The 20292-nt window shown below is 39.7% G+C and overlaps 1 protein-coding gene across 3 annotated transcripts in view; it reads right to left on the bottom strand.

Annotated features, from left to right (window-relative positions):
- The window catches only part of mad1l1 (mitotic arrest deficient 1 like 1), a 610531-nt gene that overhangs the window by 272321 nt on the left and 317918 nt on the right, over positions 1-20292 (bottom strand). For 2 of the 3 annotated variants that reach the window (XM_055651367.1, XM_055651366.1), the window contains one exon: positions 10433-10623. The exons of the other annotated variant lie outside the window; for it this stretch is intronic. In XM_055651367.1, the coding sequence (XP_055507342.1) occupies positions 10433-10623 (191 nt within the window). The remainder of the gene's footprint in view (positions 1-10432; positions 10624-20292) is intronic. 3 annotated transcript variants of the gene reach the window in all.

Consider the following 20292-nt stretch of genomic DNA (forward strand, 5'->3'; position numbering starts at 1 on the left):
CAACTAGAGTGTGCTCTTGGCCTCCGATCTACCTCATTCAAGATCTTTGAACAATCTTTAATCGTACTTTATCTTGCACTAAATGTTGTACCCTTTATCCTTTGCAGTGGACAGCTTGATTGTAATCATGTAGAATGGTCGTTTACTGGATAGTACACGACAAAAGCTTTTCAATGTACCTTGGTACACATGGCAATAAACAAAACTAATAAAGTGCCTGCTTTAGGATTCCGTTGTCAGGTAAGTGATTTTCAGAGACTGCTCTTCAGAGGATGGATCTGAGGATAGTAGCCTGAAAGAGCTCATAGAATAGTAATTTATTTGTTTATTTAGACAGTTAGCTTGTAGAATTTTGGAGAGATCTCTCTCATGTTTTTGAACACTTGCTGGAAGGTATCTTATATCTCTGAAGTGTACAGGAGGGGCAAGGTCACTGATAGATCATGAGGTTATGAGTTAATTTTTAACACACTTTTCCTCAGTCAGCTAGTGGCTGTACAGTGGTGAACTTCATTGTCATTGGTACCTTCATTTGAGATTGCTCCCAAGGTATGAAAAGTAGTTCTGGCTATCTTAGATCTCAAGGTTTTTCTATGTGGTGACGGTGGTTGTGGTTGGGTGCAGAGGGGACAATTTTTGGCCAGGTTGTGCAATGGATATGCTGGTTGAGGAACTTTGTTCAATGTAAGGCATCAGTGAAGGTTAGCAGTATATCCATGATCTCCCATTATGAAATAAATGGGGCAGACGTACAAGATTGGGGAAGGGATTTAGGAGTACTGGTGCAGGTTTCCCAAAATATTAATTTGCAGGTTGAGTCAGCGGAAAGGAAGGCAAATGTAACATTAATATGCATTTCGGGGGGAATAGAATATAAAAGCAAGGATATAATGCTGAGGCTTTATCATGTGCTGGTGAGGCCATATTTGGAGTGTTATGAGCAGTTTTTGGCCCATACCCGAGGAAGGATATGCTGGCTTTGGAGGGGATCCAGAGGAGGTTTACAAGAATGATCCTGGGGATGCTTGGGTTAACAAATGAGGAGCATTAGGAGGCTCTGGGCCTATACTCGCTGGAGTTTAGAAGGATGAGATGGAATCTTATTGAAATCTACCAGATAATAAAATGCCAAGATAGAGTGGAGATGGAAAAGATGTTTCCAGTAATGGGAGTCTAGAATCGAAGGGCATAGCCTCAGAATAAAATGCCGTACCTTCAGAACGCAGATGAGGAGAACTTTCTTCAGCCAGAAGGTTGTAACTTTGTGGAATTCATCGCCACTGAGAGCTGTGGAGGCCAAGTTATTTTTAAAGCAGAAATCGATAGATCACAAGGGTGTCTAAGGTTATGGAGAGATGGCAGGAGTATGGGGTTGTGAGGAAAAGATAAACCATCCAAGATTGAATGGCGACGTAGACTCGATAGGTTAAATGGCCTAATTCTGCTCCTATTTCCCTTGTGGCATGACGGGGAGTGTGGAAAGAAGATCTATGCATGGTGAGGGACGGAAGATAGGGATGGTTGAGGTCAAAATTTGGAGAGAATGAATAGGACATTGGAAGGAAGAAGACTCTAAGGAAAACACCATCAATTGGAAGAATCTACTTCCATTTCCCTCCATAACGTACAAAATAAATGTCTAATTCAAGGGACCCTTATGGAAAAAATAAACTGGCAAATGGGCCAAATGGGGTGTCTGCTCTGTAAGTGGCTGGGGTGCCATGACAATCAATTTACAGCAACCACTGCTGAAGAAATGTCAGTTATGTTGTATTCATTTCATCTTTGCAATATTGTGAAGGTATTGCATATCATCTCAAAAAATGTAAATTGGAATCAACAGTTCTGCCACTGCACACTGTGACACGGCAATAAGATCGTTTCAGAAACGGGCTATTTATAGACACTTTATAAAACAGATTTTTTTTTTAAAGCTGAAGTTAAATTGGATGCAGCTTCAGATCTGCACAGATGAATCCAATTCAACTGAATAATATTCAGTTGATACACAAGAGGAGACAAGGAAATGTCATTATATTTTGTGGACTGAGAATTAGAGTCAGCACACTTATTGATGTCCTTAGAAATGACACTACAAAACAGACAGGAATAAAATGCAGAATGAATGATCAAATACAACACATTTCTTTGAAAGAAGTTAATCTCTTTGAAAATCAGGTTACCAACATCTTTTTTAGAAAATATATTTTTCTGGGGTAAAATAAGAGCCCATTTATTTAACCGGATAAAAGGAAAAAGTAAGATGACCCACTCCATTGCTATAATTTATTAGGAAAAACAATAGTAGCAGATTGGACAAATGGGACATCACCACGTGTGTCAGTGCTACAAAATTGTAATTCAAGTTGTTTGAGTTGAGGGTATTTTTTTTTACATGGGACAATTTTAAAACATTGACGCTAAACAAACACAATGACATAAATCAATGACCTCTGTCATGGATTCAGAAACAAACATGAGAGAAGCAAGCCTCTGCTTGCGAGCATTAAAACTCCTCCATAAGTATTGGCCATCAGTTATATTCACCCTCACTGATCCAATATCAGAGTTCAACTGAGCTGAATGCATACAGAGAAGTACAAAAACAAATTAAACCAAGTAAAATATTTCACGATATCTCACCAGAGCAGAGTAAGAACAAAACAAACACCATATGACAGGTGATCAAAAGCTGGCTCAAATTGAGTCAGTTTCAAGGATTATCTTAAAGGAGGGGAAGGAAAAGAACGTTCAATGTTGAGGGAAACAATTTCAGCACCTAGAGCCCTACTGACAATAACGGAGCAGTGATAATTAGGGTTGTACAGGACATTCCTGGAGGAACTAAGAAATACAGCAGGAGTGGCAATGGTGCCTTTCACAACAAAGTACAACATCTGGCAATCCAACTCAATTTACAAATTCGAGGAGGACACCACCGTAGTGGGCTTGGTATCAAATAGTGACAAGAGGGAGTACAGGGAATAGATTAAGAACCTCGTAACCTGATGTCAAGACAACAACCTTTTTCTCAATGTCAGCATGACAAAGGAAATAGAGTTCGACTTCAGGAAGCCCGGTATACTTTGACAGCGCTGAAAGCTTCAAGTTCCTAGGAGTATATATCATCAGCAACTTGTCCTGGACAAGTTATATCGAACCAATGGTCAAGAGAGCAGACTATCGCTTCTACTTCCTTAGAAGGCTTAGGAGGTTCAGCATGTCCCCATAAAATCTCACCAACAGATGCGCCTATAGAAAGCATTTTATCGAGATGCATCAGAGTATGGTTTGGGAACAGCTCCATCCAAGACCGCAAAAAGTTGCAGAGATTTATACAATGCCCTCCGTAATGTTTGGGACAAAGACCCGTCATTTATTTATTTGCCTCTGTACTCCACAATTTGATGGAGGTATATTTGCCTCTGTACTCCACTCCTTCATGCAGGTATAAGAAAGGTCTCAGCACCTAGTTTTTTCGCCAGACTTTTCATCACCTTTGGAAACTTTTATTGCTGTTTATCAACATGAGGACCAAAGTAGTGCCAATGAAAGTTAAAGAAGCCATTATGAGACTGAGAAACAATAATAAAACTGATAGAGACATCAGCCAAACTTTAGGCTTACCAAAATCAACTGCTTGTAACATCATTAAGAAGAAAGAGAGCACTGGTGAGCTTACTAATCGCAAAGGGACTGGCAGGCCAAGGAAGACCTCCACAGCTGATGAAAGAAAAATTCTTTCTATAATTAAAAAAAAATCCCCAAACACCTGTCTGAAACACTCTTCAGGTGTGGATTTGTCAATGACCACTGACCGCAGAAGACTTCATGAACAGAAATACAAGGTTACTCTACAAGATGCAAACCACTGGTTAGCCGCAAAAATAGGATGGCCAGGTTACAGTTTGCGAAGAAGTAATTAAAAGAGCAACCACAGTTCTGGAAAAAGGTCTTGAGGATAGATGAGACAAAGATTAACTTATATCAGAGTGATGGCAAGTGCAAAGTATGGAGGAGAGAAGGAACTGCCCAAAATCCAAAGCATACCATCTGTGAAATGAAGATGTACCTGCGTCGTAAACGCACCCCCATTTTGAGCCCGGGACGGAGCAGCCAGCCTTTCGCCCAGTAGCTACCTGCCAACCACCACCTCCACCGGTTGCGCCTGTGCCGAAGCACACCGTGGCGCGCAGGCCGGTAGAAGGCACTGAGGTGACGGCCGGTTCCGCCGTCTGGTCTCAGCGGCTGCTCACAGCCACCGGAGCTATTTCCCTCCCCGGCCACAATGCGGTGGTTCTGCACTCGCAATGAGTGAGTGAACTGCTGGCATGATCTCTGACCCCCTCCTTCTCAATGCTCCTGTTCTCCCTGCATCTCTCTGGCGGCCCAATCAAGTTTACTACTTAGTGCAGCCCAGGCCGTGCTGACCTGGGCCAGACTCCCCACATGCTGTGGAAAGGAACTTTCTCCCCCCCCCCCGCCCAGCGGCGCTGTCCTTTTACAGCCGCTTCCCACTTCACACAGTTCCAGGGTCGAAGGCGTGTCAGGTTCCGCAGAGCAGTCGCCGGGAAATACGGCATATCAGAGTGATGGCAAGAACAAAGTATAAAGGAGAGAAGGAACTGCCCAAGATCTAAAGCGTACCAATTCATCTGTGAACCACGGTGGTGGGGGTGTTATGGCCTGGACATGTACGGCTGCTGAAGGTACTGGCGCACTGATCTACATTGATGATACAACTGCTGATGATAGTAGCATAATGAATTCTGAAGTGTATCGACACATCCTATCTGCTCAAGTTCAAACAAATGCCTCCAAACTCATTGGCCAGCAGTTCATTCTACAGCAAGACAATGATCCCAAACATACTGCTAAAGCAACAAAGGAGTTGCTAAAGCAACAAAGTTAAAAAATGGTCAATTCTTGAGTGACCAAGTCAATAACCCGATCTGGACCCAATTGAGCATGCCTTTTATATGCGGAAGAGAAAACTGAAGGTTACTAGCCCCCTAAACGCGCACAAGCTAAAGATGGCTGTAATACAGACCTGGCAGAGCATCACCAGAGAAGACACACAGCAACTGGTGATGTCTATGAATTGCAGACTTCAAGCAGTCATTGCATGCAAAGGATATGCAACGAAATACTAAACATGACTATTTCATTTACATTGCATTGCTGTGTCCCAATCATTATGATGCCCCGAAATGGGGGGACTGTGTAAACACTGCTGTAATTTCGACATGGTGAAAACAAAATGTATAAAAATGGCCTTTATTCATCTGACAATGTGCACTTTAACCACGTGATTTTTTTTCTATTACAAATCTCAAATTGTGGAGTACAGAGGCAAATAAATAAATGATGGGTCTTTGTCCCAAATATTATGGAGGCCACTGTAGATGCTGTCCAGACCATCACACAAATCAACCTCCCTTCCACTGATTCCATCTGCACTTTATGCTGCCTCGGCAAGGCCACCAGCATAATCAAGGACGAGTCTCACCCCGGTCATTCCCTTTTCTCCCCTCTCCCATCAAGACTTGACCATCACAAACAAGCTTGGCAGCACCACCATTGACCTAATCCCAACAGATAAACCTGCCAGATTCTGCAGTGGCAGGTACTGAGAAACATGGGAAAGCTTGACTTCAATAATCTGGCAGATGCATCTGTCCATTATAACAAACTTCCAATTCTGATATCACCCTTGTGAATTTGTTGTACCTTGTTCAGTACCTCTCCGACTTATATGCTGATGTACTCTGACATACTGACTAATGTTGTACTCTCTAGAAAAAAATATTTTGATTGTACCCAAAAATATGATGAAGCTTCTGCCGTAGCTTCACTTAATCTGTTTACATCAAAACTTTTTATCAACATTCAAGTCATATGTACAAAAGCTAAGTAGAGATGAATTTCTTCTTCTCTATTCAACTGACTTCCATCTGTTGATCCAATATTGGATCAATTGCAATCCTGCCAAAGAATAGCATGTAAAAAAAAATAAAAGTAGGCCACATCTAAATTCTCCAAATAAATATAGCAATTTTATTGCTAATTTTATTGAGTCCCTCAAGGTTTGGTCTAACCAGATGACCGTGAGCTCAATGGAACTGGACCAATTCGTGTAGTCTACATGGTATTCGCACTCACACCACCCCTTCAATTAGCCTTTCAGCTCTATTTGAATTGTTTTCCAAAGTAAAGATAAGAAAACAGTGAAGATGACATTGATCTTTCCCATCAAAGAACATGAAATTCCATGAATTCATTCAATCTTTTACAGATAGTTGAAGGCCCATGAAACTGAACAAGTGGTTAATACTGAATTTATTCTGCTAATGCAAAATAAAATCCAGACCAGTGTGGTTGAAAAAAAAGTATTTAACAGTATAAACTAATTAGTTCTAAAATAGACAGGATTAACATGGTCGGTGAGCTCATTAAATCTTTCTCAATTAATATGCTCCCTCTGAATGAGGTACATTAATTATCCAGCTACAAATTTACAAACTTAACGATAAAATGTTTGAAAAAATTGAATGGAAAAGCCTTTTGCTGGCTTGACTTGACAACAAAAAGGATGTCATTGCTGGCTGTGCATGGGATTTATATTGACATAATTATTCTTGTGATTTCAACTGCAATATTTGTTCAGGGAAGCAAGAGACAAGCAAATAAAAGAGTAATGGATTTGAGAGTATGGATTGAAGTCTGCAATTGGCAGATCACTGAATTGGACTGCCAATGTTGTATTCATTGTGGTGAAATCCAGGTCTTGTCATTCATCCCACCTATATTGAAATAAGAAGAAAGGGTGAGCACCACAGGGTACTCAGTTTGGGTGTGACAGCAGATCAGCGCTGTGCAGGGCAGGGCTAAGCAGGCCATCTCCAACACCCTTTGCCCGGTTGTATCCCTGGGCCAACAATTAATAAGTTCATGCAAAGGAACTTCTAGATCGTAGGAAGATACCAAAGGACCAGGTCGAATGGAAGTATCTGCACAAACCATTAGTCCCTTTATCGGTACACTGTGGATAGCTCGATTGTAATCATGTATAGTCTTTCCACTGACTAGGTAGCACGCAACAACAGCCGGGATGAGCATGATAGATAGGATTTTTAACAAAGTGGTTACACCTAAGCTGCAGGCAAACAATGCCTTGCTGACCACCAGGAAGGGCAAATGGAGTAGACAGAGAGTATAGGGAGCTGGGGAAAATGTTAAAAAACCATGACGTCGAGGGCAGCAATCTCTAGATCTCTAGAGTGCCACATATGTGAATGTAGGAATAGTCGAACAGGACCAATGAGTTGGTGCAGGGGGAAGGGATTCAGATTTTTGGAACATTGGGATCTCTTGTGAATCAGAGGTGTTGTATAATTGAGGGACAGTTTGCACCTGAACTGGAGAGGGAACCAACATCCTCATGGGCAGATTTTCTAGTGCCACGAGGAAGGGTTTAAACTAGATTACATTGGGTGAGTAATGGAGTGGGAAAAGCAGATAAGAGGTTAGAAGTTGATGAAGATGTCAACAACATCAATGACAAGATGGGTAGGAGTGTGGCAGGGAACAAAGAAGGACTATTGGATTAAACTGCGTTCGACAGAAGTAATAGCTATTACAGAAATATGGCTACAGCACAATAGTAGTCCGAGATTAGATTACTGAGGGATTATCCAGTCAAATCTTATGGGTGGAGCTGAGAAATAAAAAGGAGATGATTACCTTGTAGGGATATACTATAGTCCACATACTATAGTGTATACTATAGGCCAATGGGAATTAGGGACAAATGTACGGGAAGATTGTGGATATTTGCAAGAATAATTGAGTTGTCATAAAAACAATATTTTGCTATTGTGCCCGGGCTTTAATAGGGTGGAATTTGTTAACTTTGGATCTTTGTAAAGCTTAACCTACTCTTGGGAAATAAGGCCGGGTAACAGTCTGAGCTGATCTTGAGAAGCACTTTGGAACCAATTACCATAGTTCCATTGGGTTTTTAAATAGTTATGGAAAAGGACAGAACTGTTCCACAAATTAAAGATCTAAATCGTGCGATGGTGAGTTTTACAGTATTGGCCTGGAGCTTACAAAGGTTGATTGGTGTAAGTTGGCGACACAAGGAACTGCAGATGCTGGTTTACAAAAAAAGCTAAGTGCTGGAGTAACTCAGTGGGTCAAGCAGCATCTCTGTAGCACATAGATAGGTCACATTTCAGAATGGGCCCCTTCTAACTTCAGTAAAGTGTTGATTGCGGGCAAAGGGTACACATGACACGTGGGAGGCTTCGAAAAGTGTGATATCGTGAGTTTGGTTTAGTTTAAAATTACAGCGTGGAAACAGGCCCTTAGGCTCAATGAGTCCGCGCCGACCAGCAATCACACATACACTAGTTCTATCCTTCACGCTTGGGACAATTTACAGAACCCATTTAACCTATAAACCTGCACGTCTTTGTAATGTGGGATGAAACCGGAGCACCCGGAGAAAACCCATGCGGTCACAGGCAGAAAATACAAACTCTGTACAGAGAGCACACATAGTCAGGATCGAACCTGGGTCTCTGCTGCAGTAAGGCAGCAACTCTGCTCCTGTGCCCTGTGCCACCCTGGTCTGCATGTTCCTTTAGAGTGAAGGCAAAGCTGGCAAGAGTAGGAAACACTGGATGTCAAGAGGTATGAAGACTCGGTTAGAAGAAAAGAGGCTGAATGGGTCAGGTACATGCAGTTGGGATCAAGTGAATCTCTGGAGGAGTAACAAAGATACAGGAATGCACAAGAAAATCAGGGCATAAGATAGCTTTATAGATCGGTGGTGTGAGATAGCTTTAATTGTTAAAATTAAGTAGAATCCAATGAAATGTATATTAAGGGAAAAGGGTAATTAGAACGAGAATAGGGCCACTCAAAGACCAAATTAGACGTATATCTGTGTAGATGGATATGGTCCTCAATAAGTCCCAGCCCACGTCAGAGAGTGACAAATCAATCTTTCGCTATGAATTAAATGGTTTTGGAAAGGTGTGGTTGGCATGGCGGGAAGAAAAATAACTCAAATAATGTCTACCTTCTGCCAAAATGGTTAGCGCATGTTATTATCATAACCAGTATTTTGTAATGACAGAGAGTCATGCATGAGATATCATGGCAACACCTATATTCTATGAAGTCATCTGTTAAATAATATCGTATTCTGACCATGAGCCACCAAGATTGTCTCTACATTAGCTCCACCATGATAGACACCTATATCTGTTGGTTTATTCACCAGCTAATCCCTTCCATTACTTCAATCAGCCTGACCCCAAAATAATAGCAGTACAAGACACTATTAATATTGAAATGTCAAGGATCCCAGGAAGATGGCTCTTCACAGGCAGCCTTATACCACCCATGCAACGAGGTCCACAACGTCTGGATTGCCTGAGGTATACCACAATCAGAATCTAGAAAGGGATAATAGCATCCTCTCACAGGTTAATATCACAACACTGAAGCCCTCATCACACTCCATCAGTTCCAATAGGCAGAACAGATTTGCAGCCCAATGCCAGACATCTAAAACAAACACGATATTCTGAGCTCCATTATGCCAACGATTACCAGATGAACAAACAAAAAGACCCAAGGATGTAATCAAAGTTTCCCCAATACACTGCAATACCTGCATTACCTTGTGGGAACCCTTTACCCTTGACTGTTCTAAATGGATGACAAGCACTTGGGATGACATTGAAGAATATGTCATAAAGAAGCTCGGTGTAGTCTTCCGTCTCCATCCACGAAGAATTAGATTAATTATTTCCCAGGTATATGCATCTTCTTCAGATTTTAGCTCTTTTGACAACAGAGTGTCCATGGAAACAATTTTTAGAATAGTCACTTTGTATAGGGAATAATTCTTGAACAAACATTCCAGCAATCACAAACTTTAAAACTAGTCTCATCAGCATAATCCAAGCAAAGTACTCATGTTGCTTAGATATAAGCCACATGATCCTTTCCGTACAACTGGCGTATTAAAGGATGATACTATTAGAATGAATAAGTAACAAATTAAGAATCATCAATAACACCTTGGGAAATGATCAATATTGATAACGATACTCGATGATCTATGAAACTCATCAGACCCAGGTGAATGGATTAGAATGACCAACAGCCCTTTGACAATAACTGGTAAAAACCCTCATATTACTACTACATTCCACGGAACAGCACAGAGCAATTTGAATCAGAATAAAAGGAAACCTTCAACAAATAATCATTATAAATGAAATGGTACCATTTTGAGGTAAGTACAATGAAATTCAGATGGAAACTAGTCCATGATGAAGAGAAATAAAAAGATTTGCTTCAAATGCGAACAGTTCTGGTACTGCTGCATTCTCCCCTCTCCTTGTGATCTTACCTTAAACATCAGATAGTCATCCGGGTGCTCTGCATATATTGATGACAGCTTGTACTGGTTCTCTGTCGTGACATCAATCTTGTAACCCGTCAGGGTGTAGCAGACAGCTCGGAATTCCTGAATCTTCTTATGGAACACCTCCTTCAACCGTTGGTTCTTCAACTCTGCACTGCTTACTTGCCTGCGCATCTCTGAGTACAAAGTTAGCAAAATATTATTTTATCACTGCTTAATGGTGGACATCAATCAATTTTAATGAATATCCCAATGGCAATCAATAGCAATCAAAGCTGCAATTTTTCAAGAGAGTTATAAATCTGCTGTCTAATTGGATGGGCTCTGATAGATTTTATGGAATGAAATGAATGCAATGTTGGAACCTTATGAGTGGTTCAGATAACATATGAAACAAAGAACATAGCATCATTAACCAACTCAGTGTTGTCACTAAAAGGTTATTGCATAAAACCCCCAATCACTCACAATTTTTATTTGGTTGCAGTGTTTATAGGATACTACATCCTTCTAAAGAATACATTTCTTCCATTTCAGCATTGCCCCATCAATCACATATCACACATTCTTCCACACATATTATAAAAACTGAAGATAGACACAAAATGCTGGAGTAACTCTGCGGGGCAGGCAGCATCTCTGGAGAGATGGAATTGAAATCACATTTTAATCATAGCTAAAGATGGTTATCATCCCAAACCACTGTAGCATTCCTTCATTGTTGAACAATTTTGCAGTACTACAAGAATGCAACTCGGAACTATAATGAGAATGTGATTCTTGGCTGTTAGAAACATCACAACTTGCTAATTTCCATGAATTAATTTTTGGACCCATAACCAAAGGATGATCGTGATAAAATCTAAGAAATTAAAGAGAAATTCCTTTAACCAGAGTGGATACAATATGGAAAAACAGTAGGAACAAAGAACTGGTTTATACCAAAGATAGACACAAAGTGCTGGAGTATCTCAGCGGGTCAGGCAGCATCTCTGGAGAAAAAGGCTAGGTAAAGTTTTGGGCCAGGACCCTTCTTCAGACTTTTCAGACCCACTGAGTTACTCATGCACTTTGTGTCTGTCTTTGGTTACTTGAGCAGCGTCTCTTCCCAAAACATCGACTACCCTTCTGTCTCCACCAATGCTACTTGATCACCTCTGTTCCTCCAACAGTTTGCTTTTTTGGCTAGATGTTACTCATTTCATTACTCACATGACCTTATGGAAGCAAGCAATACAGGCTAATAATATAGCTAGATACAAATGGAAATTAAGATATGCTTAGTGAATAATGGCAGGAGGCAACTTATGTCGTGCATAAAATCAATGAGAACCACTTGGGCAGATTAGACTGTGGTGCACATATTATGTAGTTTTATACAGTAATGTGACAGTTTTAATCTATATCACGACAAGTTACTCTCGACATATGTTTAAGACCTTGATTGTTGTGCTTTTTTATTGATAGCCCAATCAAACAAAATAAATAGTAGAAGTGCGCCAAATAGCCTCAAGCTGCTCTCACAATGAAGATCCTGGCACATCTAAAACATGTTGAGGCTCTATCAGGCGTGGGTGAGGCCGTATTTGGAGTATTGTAAGGAATTTTGGGCACCATAGCTGAGGAATGATGCGCTGACCCTGGAGAATGTCCAGAGGAGGTTTACAAGAATGAGTGAGTGGGTTAGCATATGATGAGCATTTGACGGCGCTGGGCATGTACTCGCTGGAGTTCAGAAGGATGAGGGGGTAATCTCATTGAAACTTACCGAATAGTGAAAGGATGGATTGAGTCGATGTGGAGAGGATGTTTCCACAAGTGGGTGAGACTAGGGACGGAGGTCATTGCCTCAGAATTAAAGGACATCCCTTTAGGAAGGTGAGGAGGAATTTCTTTAGTCAGATGGTAGTGAATCTGTGAAATTCTTTGCCACAGAAGGCTGTTGAGGCCAAGTCATTGGATATTTTTAAGACAGATAGATAGATTCTTGGTTAGTACGGGTGTCAAGGGTTATGGAGAAAAGGCAGGAGAATGGGGTTAGTAGGGAGAGGCAGATCGGCCATAATTGAATTCCGCAGCAGTCTTGATGGGCCTAATGGCCTAATTCTGCTCCTATCACTTATGGCCTTATGAAACTGCTCTCAACTCCCCTTTTATGCCTGCCCTCATAATCCTCAACTCACTCAATGCCCCAAATTCTGCCTCTCAGCCTTGAACATATTCAATAATCTTCCCACCATCTCTCTAGGATAGGCATTACCATAGATTCAGACCTCTCTGGGAACCCACGCGCTCGGAAACTTTGACCCTTGGTTTTAGACTCCCCTAAAATTGGGAATCATAATCTCAACATTAGCTCATTAAGTATTGATATTTCAATAAGATCACCATTTGTTCTTCCTAGTTCAAAACATTGATCCCAATGGTTATGGCAAGGCTTCATTACTTTTATACTCCATCCCTCTTGCAAGAAAGGCCATTCCATATGCCTTATTAATTATTTGCTGTGCCAGTGCACAAACATTGACCCTGTCCTGAACTGTGAGTCTGTTTCCATTTAAATTGCTTTTCAGTACCCCCTTTCTGTGTGTAACTTTACATTTCCCCACACTACATTTGCCAATTTGTTTGCCCACTTTCTCCCTTTTCAGACCCTCCGTGTCTTTCTCACCAATTGTATCCCCACCAGTTTTGATACTCAAAATAAATTTAGAAGCAATATACTGAGCCTCCTTATCCAAGTCATTAAAATAGTTGAGGCTCCAGCACTTATCCTTGTGGCAACCAATTGGTTACAGCTTACTAACATAAAAATAATCTTTCCCAACTATTCTATTAGTTAGCCCCATTCTATGTGCAAGCTATAACACCAAATGCCATGAATAGTAATCTTTTAGGTGGCACTTTATCGAATGTGATATGGAAATCCAAATATACCACATGTACTGGTTAGAGTCATAGGTATAGATTCATACAGCATAGAAACAGGCCCTTCGGACCAACTTGTCCACGCCAACCAACATGCCCCGAATACACTAGTACCACCTGCCCGCGATTGGCCCATATCCCTCCAAATCTATCCTATCTATGTACATGTCCAAATGACCCCCTCCGGCAGTTCGTTCCATATACCTATCACCCTTTACGTAAAAAAGTTGCTCCTAAGGTTTCTATTAAATCTTTCCCCCGTCTCTTTAAATCCATGTCCTCTGGTTCATGTTTCCCCTACATTGGGTAAAATCCTGTGCATTTACCCTACCTGTTCCATCCCAAGATCATCCTCCTGTGCTCCAAGGAATAAAGTCCTAGCCTGCTCAACCTCTCCCTATAGCTCAGGCCCTCCATTCCTGGCAATATCCTTGTAACTTATCTGGACCTTTTCCAGCTCAACAACATCTTCACTATAACAGGGTGACCAAAACTGAACACAAAATGTGGCCTCACCAATGTCTTGTACAAATGTAACAAAACTTCTATTCTCAATACTCTGACTGATGAAGGTCAATGTGTCTAAAGCCTTCTTGACCACCCTATCAACCCCATCATCTACCCTGCTCATTATATCCTGAAATAACTCAAATACAATTTCCCTTTCATTAAGTCACCTTGACTCTGTTTGCAATATGGATTTCCAAATGTCCTGTAAAATCACTAGCATTTTACCAAAGACAGGCTCATCTATATTTTGCATCACATTTTTGGATGGAGGCTACATTTGCAGTTTTCCAACACTGTAACAAGGTAACTCTGTCCGGTAATAACCAATACATACATTATTGTTGTAGATACCTTCTTTATTACATAAGGATGCAGGCAATCAGATCCACTCGTTAGCCTTTAGATCCATTTGTTTGATAAGAACCTTTTGCTCTAATTAGAATATTTCTTCAAAGTTCCTCCTCTTCTGTTCCCTCTCATTTTTATGGTATTATTAGGATGCAACCCTCATCTTCTGCCTGGGTGATGGATGGATAATGCTCTGCCAGTTGTATATTTCCCATTACTCATTCCTCACTCAACCTCTAAGGGGCCAACTACTTGCTACTTTTTTTTAATTATTGTGAACATTGTTATTTTAACATATTTCTTGCTACTTTACTTTCATAATTTAATTTAACCTTTTCATTTTATCTGAATCACCTTTTACTAGTTTTGAACATTCACCTATCTGCACCATTAATCTTCACAGCACTGCACACCTTTACTTTTACTCTGACACTCTGCTTAATTTCTTTTGTTAGTCACGGATGAATTACCTTTCTCTTAACAGTATTTCCAATGAGATATTTCTTGGTTGAACATATTTATTTAAACCTTCCACTTCATCAACTTTTAATCTATTTTTCTAGTCCACTTTAGACCTTTGCAATTACCTTTATTTACATTTAAAGCACCTGTTTCTTACCCTCAAACTGAATGTGAAATTCTATCAAGTTACGATCACTCTTCTCCAGAAGTTCCTTCTCTAGAGCTAGTTCCTCTTCATTCCACATTATCAAGTCTAAATTGGTCAATTCCATGATTCATTATGTAATTTACTTTTCTAAGAATCTATCTCAAATATAATATAAACTCGTGTCCAAGGTTAACAATGCCAGAATATATCTGAAATAAAATATTCTGCTTCAACAAGCAAAGTATAAACAATATTTAAACCTAATTCACTTTTTTTTTTTGCACTGAAGAACACAAGATGTATTTTTGTATTGTAAATTCCGTGCAGGCTAAGCATTGAATCTTTTATTTAGAAAGTATCAATTTTGTTTTCCGTTCTTCAGGGATTTTAAATTAAATATTAATGTGAGGTTGTTTGAATGAATAATTAACAAAATATAATGAAATATTCAAAAACATGTCATCATCATCCAAGGATGCAGGATATAGGAGAAAAAAGTTAAAACTCTGATTGTAAATATTGGATTATATTTCAAGATAATGCACCATCACAGTGGCAAGTCTGATGAACAAGTCTGAATAAAATAATTTATAATGCAAAATAGTGAGATAAAAGATGCATTGACAACATGTCAACTGGATGCACATAAAAATGATTTAATATATTACATGGGCATCTGCATGCAACTGTGATTTACACAAATTGATAGCCTATCACAATTCATTCCACACTACTGATGTCATTTTATCAGTGAAAATGTCAGCATGGATTATAGGGACACTAGTGGATAGGTTGGATTGTTTTTTCAAAGAGATGGGTGAACAGTTCGCTAGAAGTAATCACCAAGAAAAAACAAAAACTACATGAGAGAAGATGGATTTCTCAGATGTTCCAGGTAACATAAATGCAGGCCAATTGAAGCCAACACTGTTCACAGACCTCATATACATGGGCTGATTTTGTCTACTAAGGCAATTGCGCACTCATTAACATCAATGCATATGCCAATTGCCCTTGGTGCATCTGACCCTCATTCGCATGAAGTACCTCAAACAAAAAGCAGGTAGAGCTACTGCCTCATAGTGCCAGAGATCTGGGTTTGGCCTGACCTCGGGTGCGGTCTTTGTGAAGTGTGCACGTTTTCTCTGTGACCTTGTGGGTGTCCTCCTGGTGCTCTGGTTTCCACCCACATCCCAAAGACATGTGGGTTGGTAGGTTCCCCGAGTGTGTAGAGAAAGTGGATGCAAAAGTGGGATAAAATAGAATGAGTGTGAATGGGTGATCAATGGTCGAAGTGGACTTCGTGGGCCGAAAAGCCTTTTCTAGGCAGTATCTTTCAATCAATTTCAATCAAGCAGTATATTGAGTACCTGATTTCATTTCGAGGTAGGAGAAAGAAAAGTTCTGAAACTCTTAACAGTCAAACAGCTGAACTGTTCCATTCTTTGAATAAGGTAAAGACAGATGTATAGAATTTTAAAGAGACTTATTTTTGTATACATGGATGACAGTCAAGAGCTCAGTAAAATAGAACACTGCCTTAAATAATTGTCCTTATTTATTTGTCTTTAAATTATCTCAGTAACACATAGATGTGTTTCATGTCTCATATTTAATAATCTAGCTAATCAATGCAATCCTTGTGGGTTTTCTTTACTGCAGAAGAAATCACCCGATTTGGCTTTCTTGTAAAACCAATACAATTTAGTGCTGCTGGTCGATGGGAGTAAATAACTGCAATTACATTGGAATCAAGATGTGATGAAAGAAAATATTACTCACTGACATTCAGCACTGGCCTTTAATAGTTAATCAATTGGACGTTTGGAGTTCATAATTTACTTTAATAGATCTTACTTTGGTCAACATTTCGGCTGTTAATAGCTCCAGCCTTTTAAAGTGACGTTATCCATTTATCTTCATCCTCTACTAATGATTTGAAACCCATTAAACACTTTTCCATAGAATCCTGCAGCGCAGGAGGCACACTTGGACCAGCATCTCATGCTCTTTTTCTGGTTACTTTTCTTCAGTCTCCAGACTGTGCTCGCACATTAGATACTGAAGTTCTCAAGATCAGCAGCAAAGCAGATGATTGTGTAGTTACCCAGCCCTTACACACATCAATCTGTCTGCAGAACCCGTGTCAAATCAGAACTGCCACAGAATATCATCTCCGTTTATTTGAATAGATAGCGACAGCTGAGGAACCAAGAAATTGAGTTAATGCCATTTTTTAAAACAAAGTTACATGCTCGAATTGTTTAAAAGTGTAATGTATTATTGCGTTTTGGTTTTCTTTTATATTTTCAGTAATTTTAATGAATAATTATTTTGTTTTTTGTGTTTCTGAAAGTCAAAAACATTTACTGTTTGACAGCAGACCCCAGGTGTGGGGATTGGCATGGAGGAGGCTCAGCCATCTCTCAATAAACTTTCAGCTATTTTATGAGAAGAGATATTTCTGTAATTCCTGCACCATCCACTCCCCCAACATGATGCCTTTAGCACTGTCACATAGAACCTTTCCATTGAGGCTTGGTTGACACAAAAGCTCAAGTTGACATCGAATCTGCAAAAAATTTACCATTGGCAAGAATGCATCGGTCGTTTGTCAATGGCAAGAAATTGTGGTCCGTAACTTCCCCTAACCCGAGAAAAAACATACTGTTATGCCAAACTTTTCCGTTAAAGGAAAAGATACATGATACATGATATTAGATATATATAAGGCCTCATTTGAACATGCATTGTAATAGGTGACAGAAGTAAAATACTTGCACCTTTATTCTTCAAATTTGTTTAAGTTTCCTATTGCAAAATACACTTCACTAAGGTCATGCTCATCCGTTTTTCCAAGAGACCGGATTAGCTTTATTTCTTAACAAGTTATCTAGATTCACAGACATACAAAACGTATTTGTAAAAATTATTGAAGAAAAAATTAAACTGTGAAGTTCAGCTACAGAGATGAGAAATGTAACAACTTTTAATGAGGCAAATTTGGACAATCATTTTTTATTAGTCAAACTGAAATTTTGAATAATTATTCATTTCTGAGGGTTTCTTCTGCTCTGAGAATAAATTGTTTCTCAAGGACATAATGGCTTTATCAGCTCCAAATTAATTATGATTTAAATTTTATAATGGCTAGTAAAATAAATGAAAGTTGCACCCAAATGAATACTAATTACATTATTTTTCAGATTAGTATCTTATCACAAGTCAACTATGAGAGCATTTAAATCCTCTTAAATAAATAATCTGCTTGCAAAAAATATTTTCCAATTTATGACAGGTAATCAGTTTATATTAATTCCGAATTATCGCAACTCCAAGTGCCACATTAATTATTTTTTAATACAATCTCTTTTTCAAAAAAGGTAACGTGGAGCCTCTCACTATTTAAATTTGTGCTGGTGAAGAATACAGACTCTCCATTCCAGAAAACCTGCCAGCTTCAGGCACTCAAGTTCCCCACTAAGCGTGTCTAGAGTTAGAAAATGGATCTTTGGAAAGTTATTATTAAGATGATAGATTTTAAAATCTTTTATTCAAAACCATCATGGAGATCAAGCACATAATATTGACTGTTGACCACACTATATAATATATTAGCTCACAGAAAAATTCATACTATATTTGTTTAAGGGAAGTAAAGATAATCCAAAAAATTATAGGCCGGTGTGCTTCATGTAGGGAAACCATTGGAAAGGATTCTTTGGCATAGCATTTACTACCATTTGGAAGGGAAATGGTCTAGTAAAGGACAGTCAGCATGACTTTACATGCAGCAGGTCATGTCTTAGCAACTGGATTGAGCTTTTTGAGGAGGTGACAAAAGTGATCGAAGAGTATAGGGCAATGGATGTTGTCTACAGGAATTTTAGGGATTTTAAGTACTCTTTGTAAACTGATCTAGAAGATTAATGGGCCTGTCCCACTTAGGTGATTTTTCAGGCGACTGCCGGCGACTGTGAAGTCGTAGCAGATCGCTGAAAAACCGGCGACTGGAACGGCAAATGTCAGAGTGGAACACACACACACACACACACACACACACACACACACACACACACACACACACACACACACACACACACACACACACACACACACACACACACACACACACACACACACACACACACACACACACACACACACACACACACACACACACACACACACACACACACACACACACACACACACACACACACACACTTCCTTCACCAGCCAGTTATGCAGGCAGGGGACAGGGCAAGCGGGGGGAGCTGTCTTGAGTGAAATTCACACGGTGCAAAGCCAATGTGATACAGACACACACCACGATGAACAGGAAGGTTGGCGCTGTAATTAAGACTGTGAAAGCACAGTGTACGGGAAAGGTTTTTTAACCACATGTTTTCATTTGTTTCTTGCATCACTATCACTATTTTATGTTTTGCATCATTGATAAATCATTTCACCCTGTTTTTTTTCTGGATCAGTTATGGTTTCAAAAGTTAAATCTTCTGACTGTTAGCTCAAGTTGTAGAATGGGGCATGAACACACAACATTCCTTGATTCAAAGTCAAGATTTTTATCAACTGGGCCAATTTGCTTCTGAAGTCTTAAGTATCAATCTTAAATAATAATCTTAATAATTAGATGTGTAGATACATTTACCCAAGCAGAATTCAAGCACAGGTCTTGAGAGAGAAAAATGTGCTAATTCAATGCATTAACCAGAGACTCAAAGATTTTACATGATGACTCCCCCTCTTTTCATATTCCCATGACTTTCAAGTCAATTGTGTCTCAGGAACATTTGCTTCCTATCCCAGACCAGCACACCTACCAAATTTATCGACTGCACTCTCACCTATCTTGTTTCATAAGGCTCTCATTGTTTCAGAAAATCTCAACCATAGTAATATCCAAATAACATAGCCTTCAAGATCCATGTCCTTGCGTTGCAGTACCGAAACTGAACCAAGCAATGATCACTAACCTGGAGAAAGCCAATTTCACTAAAGGCATCTGATGCTTCCCTGCATGTATTCAGCCACAATCTCTATTGCTACTAAGTATTTTGATGAAGGGTCCCAGACCTGAAACGTTAACTGTTGCCTGACTAGCCGATTGCACCTGTCATTCTCTGTTTTTGTTTCAGATTTCCAGCAGTATTTTCATTCATTGATGAATTCACTGCCGCTTCTCTTCCAGGAATGACAATTTGGAGATGCTCTTTCTCTCTCCTCTGCTCTGCAGGAGGACTTCCGTCTGTCCATTTTGCCTGTTCACTCTCAGTGGTTTACTCACTCTTCAAATCTTCAATAAGGTGCTGACGCAAACTCATTTCCACGGACACTTTTGTGATGAAGGGTCCCAGACTCTGTTAACTTACATGCTTGGTTGGCCCACTGAGTATTCCCTGCATTTTCTAGTTTTGGCTGGTGGTAT

Source organism: Leucoraja erinacea, chromosome 20, assembly GCF_028641065.1.
Source record: "Leucoraja erinacea ecotype New England chromosome 20, Leri_hhj_1, whole genome shotgun sequence".
Classification (NCBI taxonomy): Eukaryota; Metazoa; Chordata; class Chondrichthyes; order Rajiformes; family Rajidae; genus Leucoraja; species Leucoraja erinaceus.